General features: G+C 43.6%; 1 protein-coding gene across 4 annotated transcripts in view; it reads right to left on the reverse strand.

Moving 5' to 3' along the window:
• hipk2 (homeodomain interacting protein kinase 2) overlaps positions 1–21,869 on the reverse strand; it is a 67,029-nt gene continuing 45,160 nt past the window's right edge. The window contains exons 3-15 of one of the 4 annotated variants that reach the window (XM_085411683.1): positions 20,158–20,281; positions 19,450–19,569; positions 18,087–18,173; positions 14,702–14,886; positions 14,418–14,580; positions 12,312–12,441; positions 11,776–11,897; positions 8,789–8,916; positions 7,651–7,833; positions 7,185–7,508; positions 6,468–6,712; positions 6,195–6,355; positions 1–6,028 (exon numbers count right to left, since the gene is read on the reverse strand). In XM_085411683.1, coding sequence (XP_085267809.1) covers positions 5,564–6,028; positions 6,195–6,355; positions 6,468–6,712; positions 7,185–7,508; positions 7,651–7,833; positions 8,789–8,916; positions 11,776–11,897; positions 12,312–12,441; positions 14,418–14,580; positions 14,702–14,886; positions 18,087–18,173; positions 19,450–19,569; positions 20,158–20,281 — 2,437 coding nt within the window. In that variant the 3' untranslated portion in view covers positions 1–5,563. Of the gene's footprint in view, positions 6,029–6,194; positions 6,356–6,467; positions 6,713–7,184; positions 7,509–7,650; positions 7,834–8,788; positions 8,920–11,775; positions 11,898–12,311; positions 12,538–14,417; positions 14,581–14,701; positions 14,887–18,086; positions 18,174–19,449; positions 19,570–20,157; positions 20,282–21,869 lie in introns of all 4 variants that reach the window. The other 3 variants (XM_085411682.1, XM_085411681.1, XM_085411677.1) reach the window with 3 other exon arrangements.

Here is a 21,869-nt window from a genome sequence, read left to right on the forward strand (position 1 = left end):
TGCTGTGACTTAACAGTTTAATGTAAATCCAAGACAAAGTGTGATTACATTTCTACACATATACAATATGCATATGTGAGCATACAAATTCTCATTAATAACTCGATTCACCTCGGAGACCGAAAAAATGATCAAAAGTAACAGTGAATAACAAGCTATAACATAGTTCACCACAACGGGAGCCCCTTGTCACCCTACAGTTAGTAAAGAGGACAATTAAAATAACTATATTCTTCTATTTGACGAAGCTGTTTGTCTGTTAAAATCCTCCTGTAAAATTTACAATGCTATCATTAGTTTTTTCGAAGCCTAATATAAATTCACTCCATTTTTCTACAACGAAAATGATTAAGAGAAGCACACGACATCATAATGGTAACACAAGCGCTTAGTAGCAAGTACTCAACTTGTTAGGAGGTTTAATTAATCCTTTTTCTTATTGTCATTATTATATTTATTTAAACATTCTATAAAGCCAGTAAAATATCCATTCTCATAACATACTTAATATTAGGCTAAGGAACAGGGTATACATTGAACGCTACGTCAACAGATTGAAATAATGAGACATCACACCCCAATAAACCAAAGTAAATAAGAAAAGACAATAAACAGAGAAGTATACTAGGAAATACTGCAGCACACATTAGCTTCATCGACAAAGAATGAGATTTTACACCATTGATAAACCATACAGCAATGGACACAAAAGGGGGTCAGGGTTTGACGCGCTCTTAGGTCTTTAGAAAATGTTAACAAACTGAATTATCGCCTTCTTTGTGCGAGTAGTTATTTAAAACTACTATAACTTGATTATTATAATTTGATTATACCGAGGATCCCAAAAGGGACTGTGATCCTAAGATTAAGACAAACAAGGAAATCCATCTTTGAATGTAGTAGCTTTGGTCTACCAAGTATTCCGGTAAAATAACCCAAATGTTTAAAGTTCTTCAATGTGGACCCCAACATCTCATAAGATTGCAGATTGGGGTAATCGGCTGGTGCAGATCAAATGAATTTTAACTCAGTACGTAAAGAAATCACTTTTTTAAGTTTCAATAACTTGACGCCAGTGTCAGTGACGGCATCAAACCTTGACCACCTTACCCTGAATTCCCCCAAAGAATAGCCAGCAAAAGGAGCAGATCCCCATAACAAATATATATTAAAAACCAAAAAATAAAACAAAACAACAACAAAAACATACAAAAGGGCTTCAAGAATGCTCGTGTAACTAGATTATGAATTTCCTGGTGACAGAATAGTTCATCAGCACGTGATTTATCCACCTAACACCTGTCCTTAAACTCCTTTGTACTTTGGGAAGCAGCTGTGACTTTGCCAAATGACGTACAAGCGTGTGATTTGACGTTGCAGGTTGCTTGTTCGCTTACTAAGCTTCGAGCCAGCTTGGAGGAGTTTGTTCGAAGAAGACTAATGTAGCACTGCGTGCGCCGCGCTCGCAGGAATGTTTCTCAGTGTTTCCAAAGCTCCGGGACGACGAGTATGTGAGATGACACCGTGGGCAAAAGTGGAAGTTTGAGTGTATCTCAGGAGAATGCCAGGCTTCATAAAGAGAGAGAGAAAGATGCTGCCTTATGTTTTCTCTAATTTAAACGTCACCTTAAAGCTTTGGAGGTATTATTGGTTATTTGGAAGGCAGTACTTAAGAATAAAGTTGTTGCTGGGAAGGCTACACTCACCACAGCAACAGAAAACATTTTTATACTCTACTTAAGCACATTTTGGTAATTGTAAGGTCACTCGATCTACATTAATGCTCATATTCTTATTCCCCTCTTTTTTCATAGAAAACACAAAACATTGGTTAAGTGAAACTGAACGATAGACAAATGTTTCGTACACATCAAGTTATTTTTCACCGTGTTTGTTTGATTTGAGAAAATAGCGATTATTCAATATCCCCAACTCGCGATACCGGTAACTTTACATAATTAGTCTCATGTGGGAGCTCGCTGGAGAACAAATGTTTAGTTATTGCATCATGCATGGCCACAAATGGTGTCGAAATGAAACTAATGGTCACCCACGGAGAAAGATCTAAAGCCATTCCTGCCATTGCCTTTCACTCACAGGTCACATATTACATTCATTTTGTGCAGGTGACCACGCTTTTAAAGGTATACTTGGTATATTTTTGATTATTTCCATAATAATTAACGGGCCATTCTCCTCAATGGCAACCTTTAAAATTAATTTTCTTACACTGCTAATAAAGCTACAACATCAACAACAGAAAAATTGATCATTTTAGACAATTATTGATTTAATCTAAACAGGGGCCAAATATGAGGAAAAATCAAAGTGAAACATTAAAAAAACAAAAGCTTTCAAACACATTGCAGCTCTTCTAATGGTTAAATGTCCAGAAACAAATAGCTGTGCTGTTTGCAAGAAGTATGCCAAATCCTCCCCGTGCATTCGTACGTTGTACACACATATACATTTCATGGTGGTGAAACAACATGTCCTCAAAAGCACTTGTAAAGCATTTAAAGATGAGACCAGAAGTTATTGCCTGTCTGCAATGCTGTGGAGGATTGCTTGTACTGTGCTGTGCTGTACATGATCGATCTGTAAAAGTCTTTGGTGGGACAAGCAAAAGAGTCAGAGTGTGTCAACATTAGCCCCATCCTGAAAAGAGTGGGGGAGTGGGGTCTGGACAGCAGTGTAGCGTGGGTAATGCCAAATTCCCTCAAAACAGTGGAATGTTTCAGTAGTTTGTGTCATAACAGAGGAGCTAAAAGACTTCCATGGAAAATCACTTCCCTTATGTGTGTGTGTGCGCGCTAAGGCCCCAATGACCCAGAGGAAATTAAGTAGGTAAAATAATATCAAATAAAAAGACAACGAACGACGTAACCAGCAACATACTATGTAATCACATCTTTAAGCGCCTGGACCCGAGGCTTGCATGCTGGAGCTGATGGGGAGGGGAGAGCTTTGAGGAAAGTACCGGGATAAAAGACCACTCTGGGGCCCATCGGGGGACCGCTGGATTTCAAACCTGGGTGTGGCATCCTCAAGACGAGCACGTATCGATAAGGGCCCCCAGTGGATCATCGTCAACTCAACACTTATCATCTTCAGCAGTGTTGCAACACTTTACACAGGTGCAACCACCTCAACAAAATACTAAATATCACTGTACATCAACCCCCAGGTTATAAAACAGAAATGAGCCTGACATATAATAAAAACACACACGCGCACGCACACGCTCTGATAAAACATCAACAAGAATTATTGCAACAATCTCTAAAAATAAACACATGTACTACAGCCATGTCAAAAAGTTCAAGATGATGTTGAAAAAAAATCACTTCAAATGCAAGTACTATGGCATACCATGAAGGAGAGGGGAAGGCTTTCACTAAATCACCAGCAGTTCTGATGCGCCCACGTTCGAGAGGACAAAGGAGATTCATTATTATTAGCTACAAGAAATTGAAATCTATTAAATCAAGCAGCAAACACACAAAGCGACAGCCCTATTGGTTTTCTAAGTGTTCGGGTATCCTGTCTGGCTGGCATGGCGGTGTCTGTGGTGAACCTGGTTCGAAGACAAATGGACAGCGATGACAAACCATCCACAATGTGCCCTTCCAGGTGTATGCTGTGACATTTCCCTTCTGTTCCCTTCAAAACATCCGTGAATCAACTTCCAATTATCTTTGCTGCAGAAACAAACAACAAGAGGAACAAATGAAAAGAACAAAAGAAGGATTAATGTCCGAATGTTACGCCATTCGGACATGTTGTTACGGCTTGGGCTCAGTGTTTACTATCAACCTGCTCTTTGCCAACTTGCTCCTATTTTAGTCCCATTTAAAATCGAGAGTTTCGCCCCGCCCTCCACGGTCCCCTGCTAAACCGACCCTATGCTTTCAACCAGCCCCTTAACTCATGCCTACACTGTACCTCTCTCAACAACCCTCAACACGCTGTCTCTTTGCTGCAGCCAGGCCATCTAAAGCCTTACAGAATCACCCTCGTGGCAACAATCACTTTCCGTCAGGCCCTTCGCTCGGACTAGCTCTTAACCTGCCTCTGCTGAGTCTCAAACATTATACTGTAACTCATTCCTTGTACACGAAAACTCAGCCGATATCGTTGCTCTGCGATCACGACACGCGTTTCCCTCGCGTGGTTCAAAAGAAACAAAATCCTAACTAAAGCCACATTTTGGGTGCCACCGTGATAGAGGTTTACAGCTACAGCTATACTGTACATTTTCACATTTACATTAATATCCACAGCAAACGTAGCAAGAATTTATCTACGACTTTGGTAAGTACCCCAGGCAAGTTATCTCATGCACACATAATAAAAAAGCTCGGCGTGATAAAACCTCTGACATTAATCTTCGTCATCTACGGTACGCTGTCATTAAGGACAAGAAACAGCAAGGGCTGAGCCTACACCTGGAAGAGAGCTACAACCGCCCCGATTAGGATGTCAAATCAGGGAAACATGTGTCTCTAAGTATAGCTATAGTCTCTTGTGGCTTTCAGGATCCAAGCCAAGTAAACTGTGTCATTATATCTGTAAGGCACTACGAGGAAACAATGGTCAAAACCTAAAGACTGAAGAGGGTTTTGAGGAGGTGGACTACACACGCATGGCTGACAGTAGCACACACAGACAATCACGTTGCACATGCCTATGTTATTATAACCACTTTGTGCAATCACATTTAAAAAAAAAGGAACAAATTCATCTATTGGTATCCGGGGAAAACAAAAAACGTATTAAAAAAATGGTGCAGACTGCTACATTCTAAGAACGGGGCCCAGCTAAGACACTTAAAATTGAAGTATTATCATAAAGGTGAAACAGAAAGGAAAAATATCTATAAATACACTAAAAAGTTTGTTGTCTTCTCTTGGTTATATTTCCAGAAGCCTCCTCTGCTGGAGGAGGTGGCGTGGGAGGAGTTGCCTTTCTATTCTCCCCACACCACGAGTGATTTGGAAATACTGAGACAGTTCAAGGCCATCAATATTTTTTTTCTTTGAAGAGCAGCAGGTTTCCGTATTCCACCTTTTCCCAGATTTCTCGGGATTTCTCCAGTCAGTAACCCCTGTTCGACAGTCACTTCCCAAATGTAAGGGGGAAATAAAAAAGCAAAAAAAACAAACCAGAAAACATCCGCTGCCTCAAAAGGCCTTCTCCACGCTTCCCTGTAAAACGAATGAGACTTATTAAAGTAAAGAATAGGCAAATGAAAGCAGAAACTGGCCCTTTCAAGGAAAAAAAAAAGAAAACAAAATTTCTTGAACTGAATCCCTCGAAAATTCAACTCCAAACTTTTCCTTCTAGAAAGGCTGTGAATCATATTTTTTTCTTTTGCTCTCTGTCGTTATGTCTTCAAGTTATACATGACAGTTTCAGGAGGATTGCAAGTTCCTCTGTCTCTGTTTGCGTCTGAGGTCGAGGGGAAGATGTTGGGGATGTTGACGGGGCTCTTGTTGGGCTGAGGCTGAGGAAAGGAGCAGCAGCGCTGGGTCAGGCTCTCCAGTGTCAGTCAGTGTCTTCTCTAGAGGTAAGGGTACTGGTTCACCTTGGTGGGGCTCAGGGGGTATCCAGTGTAGACAGTGGAGGCGGGCGAGGCGCTGATGTAGGCCTGGTGAGCGAACTGGGCCTGGTACTGGCTGTGGTGCAGGGTGGGCGAGGGCAGCACACGGTGGCCCATGCTAACTGGAACCTGGTGGACGATGCTTGGTGGATAGCTTCCGTGCTGGACCGCGTGGCGTGCCGAGCTCTGTGACGCCACCAGGTGAGCCACAGTGCTGGTAGAACCCAGAGCAGCAGGAGCTGTGTAGGTGTAGAGATGGGGCTGGCTAGGGAGGTGCGTAGCAGCCAGATGTGGGTGAACGTTGCCTGTGTGAGAGGGGCTATTGTGATGGAAGGAGTACGGGGCTTGAGCGGCAATGTTAGGAGTGATGTAGGCCTGCTGGCGCCGATGTCCTCCGTTACGCTCGGCTACCATGTGCTGCTGGGCCTGAATGAGGGGATGACAGAGATTAAGTAGTGTCAGTGGGTGGATTTTCCCCTTTCTTTAGCCAAGCTAATCAGATATGAACCATATATGACCTTATAAGGTGCGAGTGATATTATTGTTATAGTAAATATAACAAGTTCCCAATAGTTGAACCCTCTCACTGTACCTGGCTGAGATTGAGAGGCTGCTGCTGGAGGGGGTGTGGCCCTGAGCGCTGCTGTCGGTAGGACCCGCCTCCAGTTACACCCCCGGCTATGTGATTATTGCCAGGCACCACTCCATTGGTGGATTTGAACTTGTAAGCTGAATTCTGATGGTTCATTGCATCTGCACAGGAAAGGATACAGATTTGTTGAATTGGAAAGGAGCAGCTATAAACACATAACAGATGATCTATCCAATGATTGAGGCCATGTTTTGCAAGAAATCTGTCATTTACCTGGCATCAGACGCTCACACTCATTCAGGACCTCACTGTTCTGGGTTTTGAGAGGGGGGATGATGATGGTGCGAGGGTTTCCATTGTTGTAGTTGTCCAGGATGGTGGTCTTTGTGTCATAGCTGTTGTTGTTAGGGGGTCTCGACTCAACCGTATAGGGACTGTTGTTGCTGGAGCAATAGGACTCTGGTGAATCATGGACCGTCACACAGCTGATGACATTCTTTCTCTGCTTAGAAGATGAGCTGGGAAAAATAGAAGCGAAGCAGAAAGAACACAGTTACTGGTAATGTTTTATCGATGCTGGTAATATATTTGAAGCTAATAACTGTTACTACATTCTAATGTTAATTGGATTTATTGACAAATAAATGTAAATGCCTTACTCCGAAGTTGGTTTGCAGGGTAAATTGAATTCCCTTCTGACTTCTTCACTTTTACTTAGTTTTAGTGTATAGCATATCACAAAATACATCAAAGAGATTAGCATTTGTTAACATGATAGAAAATTGGCTTCGAAATGCCAGGAAACACATCTCCATCCAGCTAACTTAAAGCAGATGTGTTCCATGTTTTTTGCTGTCTTTATCCTGGATGATCTAAGACTACAGCCCTTTGTGATGTGATTATTAGGGAAATTCATATTGCACGAGAAGCTCAGTAAAGATTCACAGTAACAACAAACGCTAACCTGTAAGTGTGCTAAACAGCACTGACCTATTGTTTTGTTTGTGGTCGTCTTCCTCGTCTGTGTCGCTGCTGATGGTGATGATGCTGACAGCAGGGCTGGGTGTGTCGGGGATGACGATCGTCTGTCTGGGGACGTTGTGCTGGTGCTGATGGTCTCGAGTGGTGCTGGAAGCCTGCTCTGTTTCACTAGCCCCCCACCCTCCACCCCCACACCCTTGCGTGGGCGGACAGTTAGAGGTCGAGCCATTCTGTAGCACAGCGCAACGCGGGGGCGTATTCTCCTTCACCCGCTTTGAGCGCTGTGGAGACAGCACCACTTGAGAGGATGAGACCTCGTTGGTTGACATGTTCCTTAAGGAAAGACAGAGATGAGAGAGTGAGTGGCTATAGAGGGCAAAACAAGCAGATGCTGGAGATGTGACCTTTGGTAACAATCGTTAGCTTCCAGTATGAAGATTTATAAAGATCTATGATGACCTGAGACTTTAGGTACCTGCCAGACATCTGGTGCTGTTTGTTCTTTTTGGAAGAGGAGTTGTTATTGGTTGAGGGCTTCCTCATAACATGTGCCACTCCCACATTGAGTGTCTGGTTGGATGGGAGGGTGACGTGGCCAGCCAGCAAGGCTGGCTGCTGCATGATGGGATTATAATGGCTGCCATGTGGGTGGGAATTCCTGTAATTTAAAATACAATTTTATGTTACCACAACGTTAAAAACAATAAGGAATCTTCAGGTAAAGCATCCTAGCAATGTACGAAATACTAAAGCAAACAAACGAACACATCAATCAGTCAAATCTGACATTTCCAGGGGATAAGAAAGACTGGATAAGTACTTCCTAATTAAGCCAGCAGGTGGCAGCAGTAAACTTTTCTAGAGGAGGAGGAAAGGGGATAAATGAGAGAGAGAGAGCAAGGAGGGAGGGCAGAGGAGCTGACACCAGCAGCTGTGGAGCGATAGCTCTGCAGAGGAAGTGCGACACTTTCCCAATCGTCTCTCTGAGGACAACAGAGCTGCCACTGGACAGGAAGGGAGGGCGACACAGGGAGGGGGTTGTCTTGTCACAGATGGACAGCTTAGAATGAATCTGAGCATACATGGCTGCAGCAGCCATCCACACAGACACGTTATATACCTGCATCCCCCTTATCTCCCTTGGGTTGCATTCTCCCATCTATCCATCCATTTATCAAGTCATCACAGTGACAGGCTATACTTGATAAGATTTCGCTACATGCATATATATGCCATCTCCCTGAGGTAAATCTGCTCTTATAAAATTGAAGATAGAAGACTTGTCACACAAGTACAGGCTTCCTCATGAATTGGTCTCATGCATATTTTCATAACATATTTGGACTGATTTAAGCCGTAAACGACTACTTGTTCTTAAAGCCTATATACACTATTTCTTTTTTTTTTTATCTGTCCTGTCAATATCCGTAAATTGAGCTACAGACAGTGGGGATGAGTGCTTTGATTTGAAAGTGTCAGCTTATTACATTTGTTTTTAGTTCAATAGAATCCTTGAGAAAAAATGTAGGTTAAAAAGTGTTGACCTCAATATTCATTGTCCTGCAAAATCAAAGCAATAAAAGCTAAAGCAAACAAAAAACACTGTTCTTCACCTCCAGTTGGCGAGGGTCTGTGTGCTGCTCATGGAGTCAGGGATGACAGTGGCGTGTTGGACTGAGGTGTGGGTGAGCTGCTGCCAGGCTGGAGGCAGCAGGATCTGCTGGGTGCCGCTCGGCCAGGCCTGCTGAAGAAGGAGAGAAAAATGAGTTGGAGGGTAAACAAAGATTTAAAGGTCAGGAAAAAGGAGAGAAAGAAAAACAGTCAGCTGCCACGTAACGACATGTCCAAGTCATTATTTATTTATTTATTTTTAATTTTAGGAATCATGTCACAGGACAGGAAGTCCCGCTTTTTGTTTACATTGTATGGATTTAAATGCTCGTTCACACAACATTTTAAGCATAAGAACAAAGGAGACTCGTTGTACTTGGCGATTAGTTTGAGCCTGTCGTGATAAATGACAGCGTCTTTTCAAAAGTGCGTAACAGATGGTTTAAACTGGCTCATAGGCACATTGAATGTGAACTCTGCGAGCCTCAAGGAGGCATCCATCGACAAAAGAGATAAGACCAGGACTTAATAAAAATGTACAGCAGCTCCTTTGTTTGTGTGCCCGTGTATGACGGAGTAAGTGTATGCATGCATGCGTCTTTATGGTTTTAGTGTGATTATGTCTTTGACTTGACCAATGTTCTAATTAAAGTCTTAGAATCTATTCAAGCTGCTCTGAAAGAGGCTACTTTGTATTTCTGATGCAGAACGAGAGGACTATCAGGCAAGCTACGCTCCGAGATGTGCCAAGATGAGTATGTGCGCCTGCATGCCTGAAGACGTTTGTGTGTTACTGTGTGTGTAAGCCTAATAGTTTAATGCAGTTCTATTGATTAGCACTTTAATGTCAGGGCTAATGAATTGTTCCTTTAATACCATTTGCACATCTATTTACAACGGCATCACTATGTGCTGCAGCACACACACACACACACACACACACACACACACACACACACACACACACACACACACACACACACACACACACACACACACACACACATTTAACTAGGGAAAGACGGAGAGAAGAGAAAGAGAACAAGAGGCACAAATCCACACGCAAAGCATATGACGACTGTATTTTTACCTTTATCTTCATTTTCTCATCAACATTTGCTTTGATCTGGTTGTTTCTGTCATATTTTAACACAAAATAGCCGTTCTGTTTTGAAGTGTGGTTGCAGTTGAATTGTTTTCATCTGAGGCAGGTTGCAAAGTCCAGTGCTGCAGGGGGGCATCTGCAGGCTAGCAGAGCTGCCTGGTCTGTGTACCGATGACTGACATCTCTAATGGAACATTCTGGAGCTGGAGATGGTCTTTACATCTAAGACCACATCCAAGGTCTTTTATCAACATGCCATTAAGAGGCTTCTAATACATCCATCCATCTCCCGCTCCTCCTCCTCTCTCTATCTCCATTCCTGGTACTCTATATCCCTCTCTCACTAGGCGTCTGCGTTGTGTAACCAGCCTGTCTGCCCTGAAATGGTAACCCAGTTAAGAGACCATTTTCTTTCAACTCAAGGCCTACCATCGCTATCAGTGGCCCAAACGCCTCCCACCTCAACCTACACTCCCTGGGTGAAAACCCTTTGTCACCTCAGGGCTTTCAGAGCCCCAGCTCTTACTCCCAATTGTTTCCACATTTTCTGCATTCCTGCTCCAGATAAAGGTCCTGCTGGTTTTCCTGCCTCCCTGCTTGGAGCCTCCTTCACTCTGGTCTCTCTGTCTGCACACATAGGTGCTTGGGGGCTAAACTTGCAAGGGTGCGATGTTGGCAAAGGGTCCACGGATGACATTAAAACGTAGGCGGATAAAGTCATAGGTAGGTGGGAGAACGCACGCAAGAGGCAAAGAAACGACTCCGCTAAGCCTCGGAGACCCCCCACAGTAAAGGAATAAACACAGAGAAAAACACACACCACACACCCAGTTATTAGGTGTGCTGTTTGCTGGCCTATATAAAACATCTGCTTGCGTTAACTATTGCCTGTCTTTGTTTAACATGTGTGCGCACAGAGGGTATATTGAACACCTGCAGAACACGGCTGCAATGTGCAAGCCACACGTGATACGATAATTAATATAACTGACATTATCCTTACTGTGACATAAGTCGTGTCTCTCACGTTTTTGTTATTATTTTATATATCCACGATACCCATTCTTGCGATGCTGTGAGTCCTCTGGTCATGCAAAGCCTGATCCAAGCTTACCCTGACCTCCGAGGATCCTCTGAGGCCTGTAATTTGGAGCGCCTGACTTGGAAGCAGCCGTGGAGCTAATCACCATTTGGTATCTGACAGATTAACCCACCATAGAAAACACAGGCATGTGCACACACATACACACCGCTTTGCTGCCTGCTTGCCTGCCTGCTGCATGATTAACTGGAGATAAGGGAGTGCTTCAAACTCCCTGGATTCTCAGGGATATTTAAAGCCTTCATGGAAATTTCCATAGGGAAAGAGGTGGCGTGGCAATGGAAGCGGTCTACTGTCTGTGTGCAGAGAGTGATGCACAGTTATTCTGCTACTTGCAACAACTGTATATTAACAGCTAAAGCTCCAGCCCCACCGTGGAGGCTCTGGTAAAGGCCTTCTCTGTGTGAAAGGCTCCTGCCTTTGAGTGCATCAGACCGTAGCAGCCTCAGCCTCCAGGAGAGCAGGGGCAGATGAAGAGAGGAGAGAGAGAAGAGAGGAAGTGAGCGAAAGAGAGAGAGGGAGAGAGCGAGCAAGGCACAGGAAAGCTCGCCTGAATGCACTCAGGAAAAACAGCTGCCAGCAGGGGCAGGGTCAAGAACATCAAGTGATTTCCATCCTCCATCGATAGATACTATTCTTAGTGAAGGCTTATTAAAAAGGAAAGCAGAGGGCTTTGTTTGAATGTGAACAGTTCAAAGTTCATAAATGTCCCTGACAGGCACTCTCTCTGTTAAGATTCAAACTCTATTAGTTCGTTTTCTGCGATACTTAAAAGTGCCTACCTGTGTAAGGAGGCCAGGTTGAATCTGCAGAGGCTGGGCACCAGGGGCCTGCGTCACTATGGGAACAGCATTCTCCATCCGCACGGAGTAACTGGTGTGCTTGGAAGGGGATGCCTGCAGCCCTGTGCATAAATAAAGCAAAAGCATGGAGGATGTCAACAAACAAGAAAATCTGTCACCTATAAATAATGTTGCTACAGTATTTTCAAAATAAATTCCAAAAGATCAAATGTGGTATACATGCTCACAGTGTGCCTGACAAGTATGCGTTCTGTTCAGTTTGATATAGGAAAAACTAAAAAAGCAGCAGTTATGGAAAAGAATAAAAATAATTCTATTAAATTTGCGCAAATGATTAATTGCCTCTAGTTATCAGTGAATCACAGTTTGAATGCTATGACTGACACTGCCTGTGTGCTGAAAAACAAAAAGACAAGCAAGTAAAAGAAGACTGTTTGTGCAGTGAAACACTGTCTCTGACCAGAAATCGGATTTTTTTGAATTTATGCAATTTATGGACTGCAAGACCTCCTCACCTTGGAATCCAGGTGGGCAGACTATGAGCGCCTGCTGGAAGGGGTCAGGCCGGGCAGCGCAGAGCTGAGGAGCCCCAGGCTGCAGGGGCATGCTCCTCTGGGCCACGGCTGCCATGGAGGCAGCGGAGGGCTGGTAGAGTGTAGATTGGTAGTTTAGTATGGAGACATCAGGACTTGAAAAGGAAAGGGTGGCATTGTTGGTGGAGGAGGGAGCCAGGTTGGTGGCCTAAAGGAATGATTGGACCAAAATAAAAATCATGAAAGTGGAGGTACTAATGGGAGTGACAGGGAAGAAAGGATGAGCTCCAAGGATAGAAAGGCTAAATGAAAAGGAACAATGGAAACAAAATAACTGAAACATTAAAATGCAAACAACAACCAGCTCAAAAGGAGACAGACAGGGAGCCACAGATGAAAGAATGAGAAAATTGGGTGTATGATTTAAACATGCCTTAAAATATTCAGACTGTTGATTTGATTAATTAGAGGGAAAGAAAGAATGTGAGCAGAGGTGCAATCAGTTCCAAGAATAATCAACCATCAATGAACAAAATGTCACCAGAGCAGAGAATGATCAGCGCACGGACCCCGACGAGGCTGGACAGGAAATCCACTCTGACAGTACACTTCATTTTTTGATGCTTTGCATGTCCCAGTTTGCCATAAGCGTGAACCACACGGCAGCATGAACGTCTCTCTTTGCTTAAATTGTGAGTGTTTAAGTCATAAAGACATAAAGCCAGTTTAAATGCAAATGATACAGACTAATAATAGGCCAATATAATACGCTGCAACCAAATTTGACATTTCATATCACGGCTTCACTATCTACCCTCCAAATCAATTATGCATGACAGAAGCAATATTTAACAGCCAACAGTCATTGTATAATTACGTAAGCTTAGGTAACTCCAGCATGTCTTGACCATTAATAAGGCATGTGGATTACGAAGACTGCCTGGGAACATCCTGGATACAAACAAATGCTTTTAAGAGACACCATTTGCTCAGCTTGTAAGCAGTATATGCTCCACAAGACACGTCTAATTTTAGCCCTTCATTAGGTGTATGTCGGGATGGAGGGAAATACAAAGACGGTGCTTTCAGTTTTCATTTGCTCTCTTTAGCGTCTTTGATGAACACCAGGAGAGAGAACAGAATCAATATGGCACTGTGGCATTCATCATAAACAAGCAAAATACAGCCCAGATGCATTCTAGTCTTGCAACTGAATCAAGCTGAATAAATCACTAACTTAACTATGTCCATACGCCCTCAGAGCCAGGCGCAGAAAAGACAAGCTGAGGGAATGTTAATTCATTTAAATCACAGCAAGATTGGGTTTTTGTCGCATTCCACTCAGTGTGAGCTGGCTCGATATGGTTGGTGATAAAGAACTCTGTTTACTAAAGAGAGGGTTGGGGGGGGAGCAAGAGTTGTAACTAAGCACAATCTGGAAAACCTTGCAACCAGACGCTTGGTGATTCCGGCAGAAGCCAGAAGTCAGCAGTTTCGATTCACAGACCATACGCGAGCGAAGCGGTAAAGCACCACAGGCTCAACCCGGGGAAATGGAAGGAAAGAAGAGGAGACAGAGGAGGACAGGAGTGAGAGGGGAAAGAGAGAGGAAGCCTGGTAAAGGGATTCTTAAGGCCTGAAAGCCCCAGAATGCAAGGCAAGCAGGAAATGTGGCTTGTCATGTGTGTAATCAGCACTTTGTGACAATCCCACAGGACCTGGGGCACAGACAAAATGCAGGCAAACAGATATGCATGCACCAAAGCAGCAAACATGGATAAGTACAGAAAAACAGGAAGAACAGACATAAAAAAATAGAACAAAGGCGCAAACAGCTGCGTTTCTAAGATGTCAATATTCAGCTCAACAGCCCTGTTTGATAGTGACCGTTTGATATTTTTGGCTCTGCATTAATTATTGATTGGGGCACTTACTCTGCATGCTCCATTCTATGTTCTATGCTTTTATTTTGAAGGTTCCGTACTGGGACCTATCACGCAAATACAATAAACTACAGCTTCGGTTATTTACTGATTTGTATCTACATAGTAGGAGAGTGACAGTGGTTTTCTTTTGGCTCACTCTTACCTGGCTGTGCACAGTGTTCAGCTGGTTGTTGAAGGTCATAGTGAGGTTGGTGGAGGTGCTGGGGGCCACATGGGTGATAAAGGGTGTCTTGCTCTGGTTGACTGTGTCGTACATGTTGACGCGACGCTTACAGATCTCCATATTTTGGAAGCACGACTTCACACTGCGCGGACAGAGAGAGTGAGGGAGACAGACGAGGCATGAGCACTGTGTCTGATGACAGTGGCAGATGTTCAAAATGATAATTCTATAAACAACAACATCAGGGCTTGTTGGGCTCGTACTGTGTGCTGTGCGGGAAATCAAGGAGATGAGACATAGTGACAAAAGGGTGGTTGAGTGTTTCGACCGGGGTGATCCTCTTGTCTGCATCGATGGTCAGCATCTTGGTTAACAAGTCGATGAACTCCCTCCTGTCGGCCTTCTCTGCCAGCATGTCGCTCCCCTCCAGATCTGACGTCATGTTTACCTGGAGGCACAAAGCAAACCGAGCAGACATTTAGCATTTCAAACACTTCTCCATTTTCAAGGATCTAATGTGCTTGCAGATGACAGAAAAATCTCTCCCACAGCTTATTCCCATAGGGGAACCTATTAATACCCACAAGGCCTCATACGTTTGGGTGTCAGTTTGTGTGTCGTGGAGTTTAGTGATAACCTTGCACCTTAGCGGCATTATAAACATTTGTACTGGTATTCATAGCAGGACTTGAAATATCCCCAGGCTGGCGCCTTCTCTGAGATTTTTATCTATTCCTGAGATGTGAAAACAAACAAAAAAACACGGACCAAATAAACACTGGCGATGGGTAACCAGTAAAGAGGCCTTTCACACAGGACACCGTTTTGCGAATAGATCTGAAAAAGCTGACGTGGGACAACTTAACCTAAATACGGTCTGAGGGGAGTCTGAGAATCTGCCTCGGAACATCATGTTGCTTCATCTCTAATAAACATTGCGGCTTAGGTTGTGGATAAATACTGGGCAAAGCAGCGGATTCCCGCTTTAATGAAAAGCTACATGGTCAGCAGAATTCGATTTTTTTGAAGCGGTGAACCAGTGCTGATGTTTAGCTCTACTTCTGGGTTGTCACGTAAGGTGAGGAATAAACGGAGAGCAAAGCAAGGTCGTGATATCTAGCAAGTCTGATCTTAGGCAAAGAAGGAGGACAAAGACAGGCAAGCCCTGTTTGCTGTGACTGCCCGTGCAGTGGTAGTCGGCCTGTTTTTCATAAAGATGCAACGTTTATCTGTAGGCCTGCTCTAAGGGCTATCAGATGTGCTGCCAGTCAACACCGCTAATCTGATTCAATTCTTTTTCTCTATGCAGCTTATTCAGGTTCTGTAACCAGTCCTCTCTGCTTGCCATCTCCACTGACTGTGATAAAGGAGTAATCTGCAGAATGAGGTGAGAAATAATCACGCCGTCCTCCGCTCGTGGAATAGATGACTTTGGGGAAATGTATATAGTTTGGTGGCACAATAATCAAACTGGATAAGAAGAAGCATTTTTTTTCACCACCCAGTGAATTAAGATATGTGAATTTATTAGATAGAAAAGATACCGGTATAATTTGTTGACTTTCCATAACAATGAAAATGAAAACTTATAAAAAGAATGAAAAAAAAGGCGGGGCTTCATCTAACGTGGTCGGCATTGCACGTCAGTGGTTGTTAATGGAAACACATCTGTGCCGTGGAAGCTCTGACATGACTCCGGAGTGAGGGCAGGGATGGCAGATGTCAACCACTGCCTCAGGAAATGTGGAGCAAGGCATCCTGCTGTATGCGGGCCTGCCATCTACACAGCCATAATGTGTAGTTTCATCTTTAACTACTAGGTTGAGTGGTTGAGGAAAGGATATGTATTAAAATATAATAAAGATTAGATGAAGACCACGTTCCTCTTCCTTCTGTGCAGCTTGACTTGCACCAGTAGAGATACTGAAGGACTGCAGATCAAAATGAATCCATTTACAAGTACTTTTGGCCTTCCTTCCATCTACATCAGCCCCCTTGTGGGGTCCTGCATCTGTTGTAAGTTGGTGTCTGATTTACTCAAATTAGATATACTTGTGACTAAACCCTCCGCACATTTCCCACGACTGAAAGGAGGTTCATTATCTCTTTTTGGCACCCAGCCCCTCTGTCTTGCGAGGCCTTCAGCTATATCATCCATTATACACGCAGAGGCAGATGTCCACAATGCTGAGTTGTTTATATGGTCAGGACAGTGAGAGGTGGCAAAATAGGCAGTTTTCTCCCACATTAAGCCACGCAGCTCTGCTGTATCGCTGTGTTTATGTTGTAGACGACAGGACACAGAGCTTGAAGCGCAGAAGACAGAGATGACCCAGGGGATATCATACCAGTGCAGGTTGGTTTCATTAAACTCTGTGTTGCACGTGTGTTTGTGTGTATGGGGCAACTGTAAACTCTCAGGAAGCGATACTATCATGCCCCAGCCGACAGCACGTTATTCCAGACAGGCCTGACAGCGGCCCTGGGCACTAGTGGACAACCATAATTGTCTCCATCAGTTAAGCAGATACATGTGTTGCGTATCCATATGGGCAGATTCCAAAGGGCTGCTGGTTGGGAATGACCATAATTCAAAAGCAAATAAATAAATGAAAAATTCCTCATAACTCTCAGCTAGTCATTATCAGAGATATAATCAAGGCGCATGATGACGACAGAGTACTATGAGAGATTTGAAAGGCCTGGGAAAATCACTGTAATTTTTATCACCACTGCCATATCTGCCAGCAGAACCAGTATTTAGCCAAGTGAGGGTGAACACAACAACGCTCGCTATCAGCCACTGTCAGGCATGTCCTATCAAAATGTCATGGCTACATGTGAACTTTTCCACCACGGAGAGACAAATTCATGCTCAGTTACAGAGAGGCATTATATATAGCTGTCTCAATTTGCAGTGTTTTTCTTTATACATATCACACCTAGTTTAAACACTTCCCGAGGTTATGTAATCTCCTAAATAAACAAATTCCCACAGGTAACACGCAGAGCTGCACGGGAAGACAAGATTCATGCAGAAACAACATGGCGTGGGACCCACTGAGCCAGGCTGAAAAACTAGTCGGAGGTCCAGGAATAACGTGTGCATGTATCTTAGTTGGTTTATCTTAGTCCCTCGCCCTCTACATGCTTACGTGTACAGCAGATGCACAAAGTGGAAACACAGCCACAACGCTACACTCACTGCAGCTTAAATAAGAAAGCAAACTGTACACATTGAGCCTGCTAACCAGCCACGCCACATGTTCAGTTCAAATGTCTGTCTGTAAGTTATTAAATAGTGGTTACACAAAATGAAGAGCAGAGGCAGAGTTTGGGATGGGGTTCATTGAGCAGCTGCTTTCATTTCACTCAGTCAAATTCTATATAGAAGCGGAGCTACACTGCAGCTGGAGATCAGACCTTGGCCAGATAAATATTTTAAGGGATTTCAAATATTTGATAGATAATTCTCAGGATGTGATGGATCAAACTGGCCCGGGACCTGAGCACCCCCATCAAAGAAGCCTCAAACACGAGACAGGTGGATACGATTGTAGCAAAAGACAAAGCAAAAGCAAATAGTACATCTACTGCGTGATTTGTGGGAAGGAAGACGTCGCGCTTTGTGATACTGAGACAGCATACCTGCGCCATATCATCCAAACAATTGAAGATGTACTTGCGAGCCTCCTTGGATTTGATCCCTGTTTCACCCTCATGGTCCTCTGGAGTCTGCAGGAGACAAGAAGCAGATGTTCTTCTCAAATCCCATCACACTTCCCCTCTGGAAACACACTATTTACATTTGGCTCATTATAGTCTCTTGTTGTTGATGTGTGGCAGGGCTCGGCTTACCCTCTGAGTAACCCTGGGGTAGCACACAAATACTTATCTAACAGCCGAGAAATAAGATGGCGCTGAGTGTGTATACAATATATGACACAAACACAGAGACGGTGTATATTCCACTGGTGTGCATGTGTACCGACGTGTACATACAAACACCTGACTTCATGAAAATGTGCAGAAAGCAAACAACGTGTGCTCTTTTTGTTTAAAAGGTTAGAAACCTCGACACTAAACACACATTTTTTTTTAAAAATCACAGTCAGCTAAGCAGAGCAGCTGCTGCTACATGGAAAAACACGCCATGGTCAAATTAAAGATGTGCAGTCGCTCCTCATGGCGGAGAAAAAAGAAGCCTTGACGTTTGATTTTTCCACATGCCAAAGACACCAGAAAATCACGAGGAGCTAAAGCTGTGATGTCATGTCGAGTGCGAGTTTCTACTCCATGTTTGTATCTTCCCTACAATGCTCCTGTCAGCTCTTATTGTTATGAACTTAAAACACACTTCTTTAAACTGACAATGATGGTTTGTTTTTTTTAACAAGCTTTGTACGCCCATAGATCATAACAGCTTTTCCGAGAAGACTTCTTACATTCCCACATGCAGCAGAAACTTGGAAAAACTTCTACCTGGCAGCAGTCTGACCTGGCAACATGCACACTAACTCACTATGTATGTTCATTAAATGGCCAGTCCTAGCGAACAGTTGTTGTGAATCGCTGCTGTAAGCCACCGGGACCCTTTTTTTAAATAATAACAAATGCATTCAGCTGAAAAATATTAATCTGAGGTACAAGAACAGGCAGCGTAAAAATATCAACAAACCCTGCAGAGATGTGTCAGCATTTGCAGGTCAGTACAGTAAAGAACTCTATGTGTGTGGCACATAGTTTAAATTAAGTTAATGAGGGTAAAAAAAAGTAAAGAGTGGAGCTCTTTATTGATTGGCCTACATTAAAGGACAATGGGAGCTGTTTAGAGCAGAAACCCTCCAAGCTACATTCATCAGACTGGCTTTTTATTTGCCAAATCCTCTCACGCAGATCTATTTTGCTCTTATTACCCTCTCACTGTGTTTATAGCTAACTACAGGGCTCGTGGTGTAACCAGAGTTTCTGGAATAATAACTACAGCTTGTACGTGTGTGTGCAAATGTACCTTTAGTCTCCAGAGAGGGTAGGTGGAGTCCGGATCTCTATTGAAGAACCTTGTGGTCTTTGTCCCTGCACTCAACAGGTACTCTGCAGGCAGACCTTGTGTCTGTGAGATGTACCTGATCTGCAAAACAGAGGAGGACAAAAAAAAGCACATTTTACAGTTTCACATAAGGACAGATGTTCTTTCGGCAGTTTGAAAATGGAGGCTGACTTTAACTACTCCAATAGAAGTATACGTGGCAGCCAAACATGACCTCAGCTTAAGAGGCTAAGACTGATTTGAGACTTGTAAATGAGGCGGGGTAAGTTTTTGGTTTTGTGAGAAATCAGAAGAGCTTGTTGGAGATGGAGATGGAGCACAACTTGTTCAAGGTGTCCCCACTGTGCCTCATCTGAGCGATAGCGAGAGAGGAACGCGACAATGTCTTGCTTTGGAGCACAGGGGCTGCACTAATTGGACAAGTGGCTCTGTGGCATCTGTTCAGATAAACAGGGAGGCTGCGCAAGAATCATCAAGCGCTGTCAGGGGGATTTCAGGGAGACGCGTCCCACCTTCCCAAGCACATTCAGTCCACATTCATGAAGAGAGAGCACAGACACGCACAATTCTCATTCATGCACATGCAGAAATAACAGCATATTAATCTATGGGTGTATAAGCACTCAATGCACAATCATCAGCGGTTCATAAGTTCAAATCATACGTTACCTGATCGTACTCTGAGGCTCCGGGGTAGAGGGGCCATCCCAGGAAGAGCTCAGCTATCACACAGCCCAGGGACCACATGTCTATGGCCTCACAGAAAGGCAGACCCAAGATGATCTCTGGAGCTCTGTGGACAGAGAAAACATATCGCCCAGTCAGAGGTTAGGTTGTGACTTCGCTTAAACCAAATTTTAAAATCATGTGTAAAAGAAGAAGCTTGTGAGGATCTTTCTCTTCACATTTCATCTGAGAGCAGCAGACTCTAATATACACAGGTTAACGATTAAATACTCAACATTGCATATGTTGGAGGGAACATGAGGTAACAACTTGAAGGTCGATTTCCAAAACCGAAACCAAGTCCGGATTTATGCACGCAACCTACAGTTCCACACCAAGACGTTGAATTCAATGTCTGCAGGCTCTTTTGTTGTCTTAACATTGATCTCTCAGCACAGCCTTGAGATTTATTTTTCTAAAGTCAGCAGGGTGTCCCTTTTTTCATATCTCTTGTTTAAGCTCCTCCAAAGTAGCACCTTGCAGACACAAAACTGATTGATAACCGTGCACGAGCGCCACTCACTGAACCCCATCTCTGCTACTCAGACACTGAGGAGCAGTAGAGTAGTATTTTAGTTGAAGTTTCACAATCCAAAGTGAGAATTAGGCAACTATAGCATGAGCAATTAGATGAAAAACAGATGGATGGACGGACATGAACAATAAAACCAATATAAATAGTAACCAGACCAAGGAATTATTCAATTAAGTTACAGTACAGTTAAAAATGCCAGTAATTAATTTCCAAAGAGGCTTTTCCTGTTTGTAGGAAAACACAGAGAAAAAAGTAGGAATTCTAAAGGAGATAAATGCTATGATTTGATAAAAAGGAAGAAATATTGTTTTAGGTATTTGAGCACCACTGCAGTCCCAAACAATTCCCAAATTTCATTCAACACGTTTTATGTCCTGTCAGAAAGACTAATACACTTCTTGTGAGCTCACGTCTCTGATGGGGCTTAAAATAACCAAGAACACACTGTTTCTGCTCGCTAACAATCCAAAGCACTTTCAAGAGGTTCTCTGGCTGTCATCACCATGCAGGTTGGGGGATGGGGTGGTGGGGAGTGTCTCTGGTCTAACATGTTATCTATTGGTAAGATGTAACCACTTAGCTCCGAATAACAAATTTAAGCTGAAATAGGAAAATTTAAATTCATTCATTAACAGCACATTAACAGCTCACACACACAGTTCACAGGAGCTCGAGGCGGATCCTGGAAAGTTTCAAATCCATACTGATGATTGCTGTGACCATGGTAACTAGCCTGCCCTCAGAGATTTTTGGTCACGGAGAGTAAAATGAGGGGGTCTGGCCTTGGGCCCGCTGGAAGTGAACAAACCAGGGAAACAGAGAATGCGGAAAACAGCACGGGGTACGTTATAGGACTTCATAGAACGGTAGGGGGCCAATGGGCGAGTGGTCTGAGGGCAGCCAGAGGGTTTGGAAGAGAATGAATGAGCATACCTCGCATACTTAAAAGCAAATTTCCAACTGTAGCCCCCCTGCTCCCTATTCATTGCTCGCTGATGAGGGGTGAAATGAAAAGAGGGCACAGGCGATTCATTGTACACTCAGATACGGCTAATGTATAGAGGCAGAAGGCACCACAGGGACAGACAATGAGATACTGCAGCAAATAGGAGCAAGAGGA

This window comes from Rhamphochromis longiceps, linkage group LG7 (assembly GCF_057381845.1).
Source record: "Rhamphochromis longiceps isolate RC_006_pf linkage group LG7, R_longiceps_female_GT1.1, whole genome shotgun sequence".
Lineage (NCBI taxonomy): Eukaryota > Metazoa > Chordata > Actinopteri > Cichliformes > Cichlidae > Rhamphochromis > Rhamphochromis longiceps.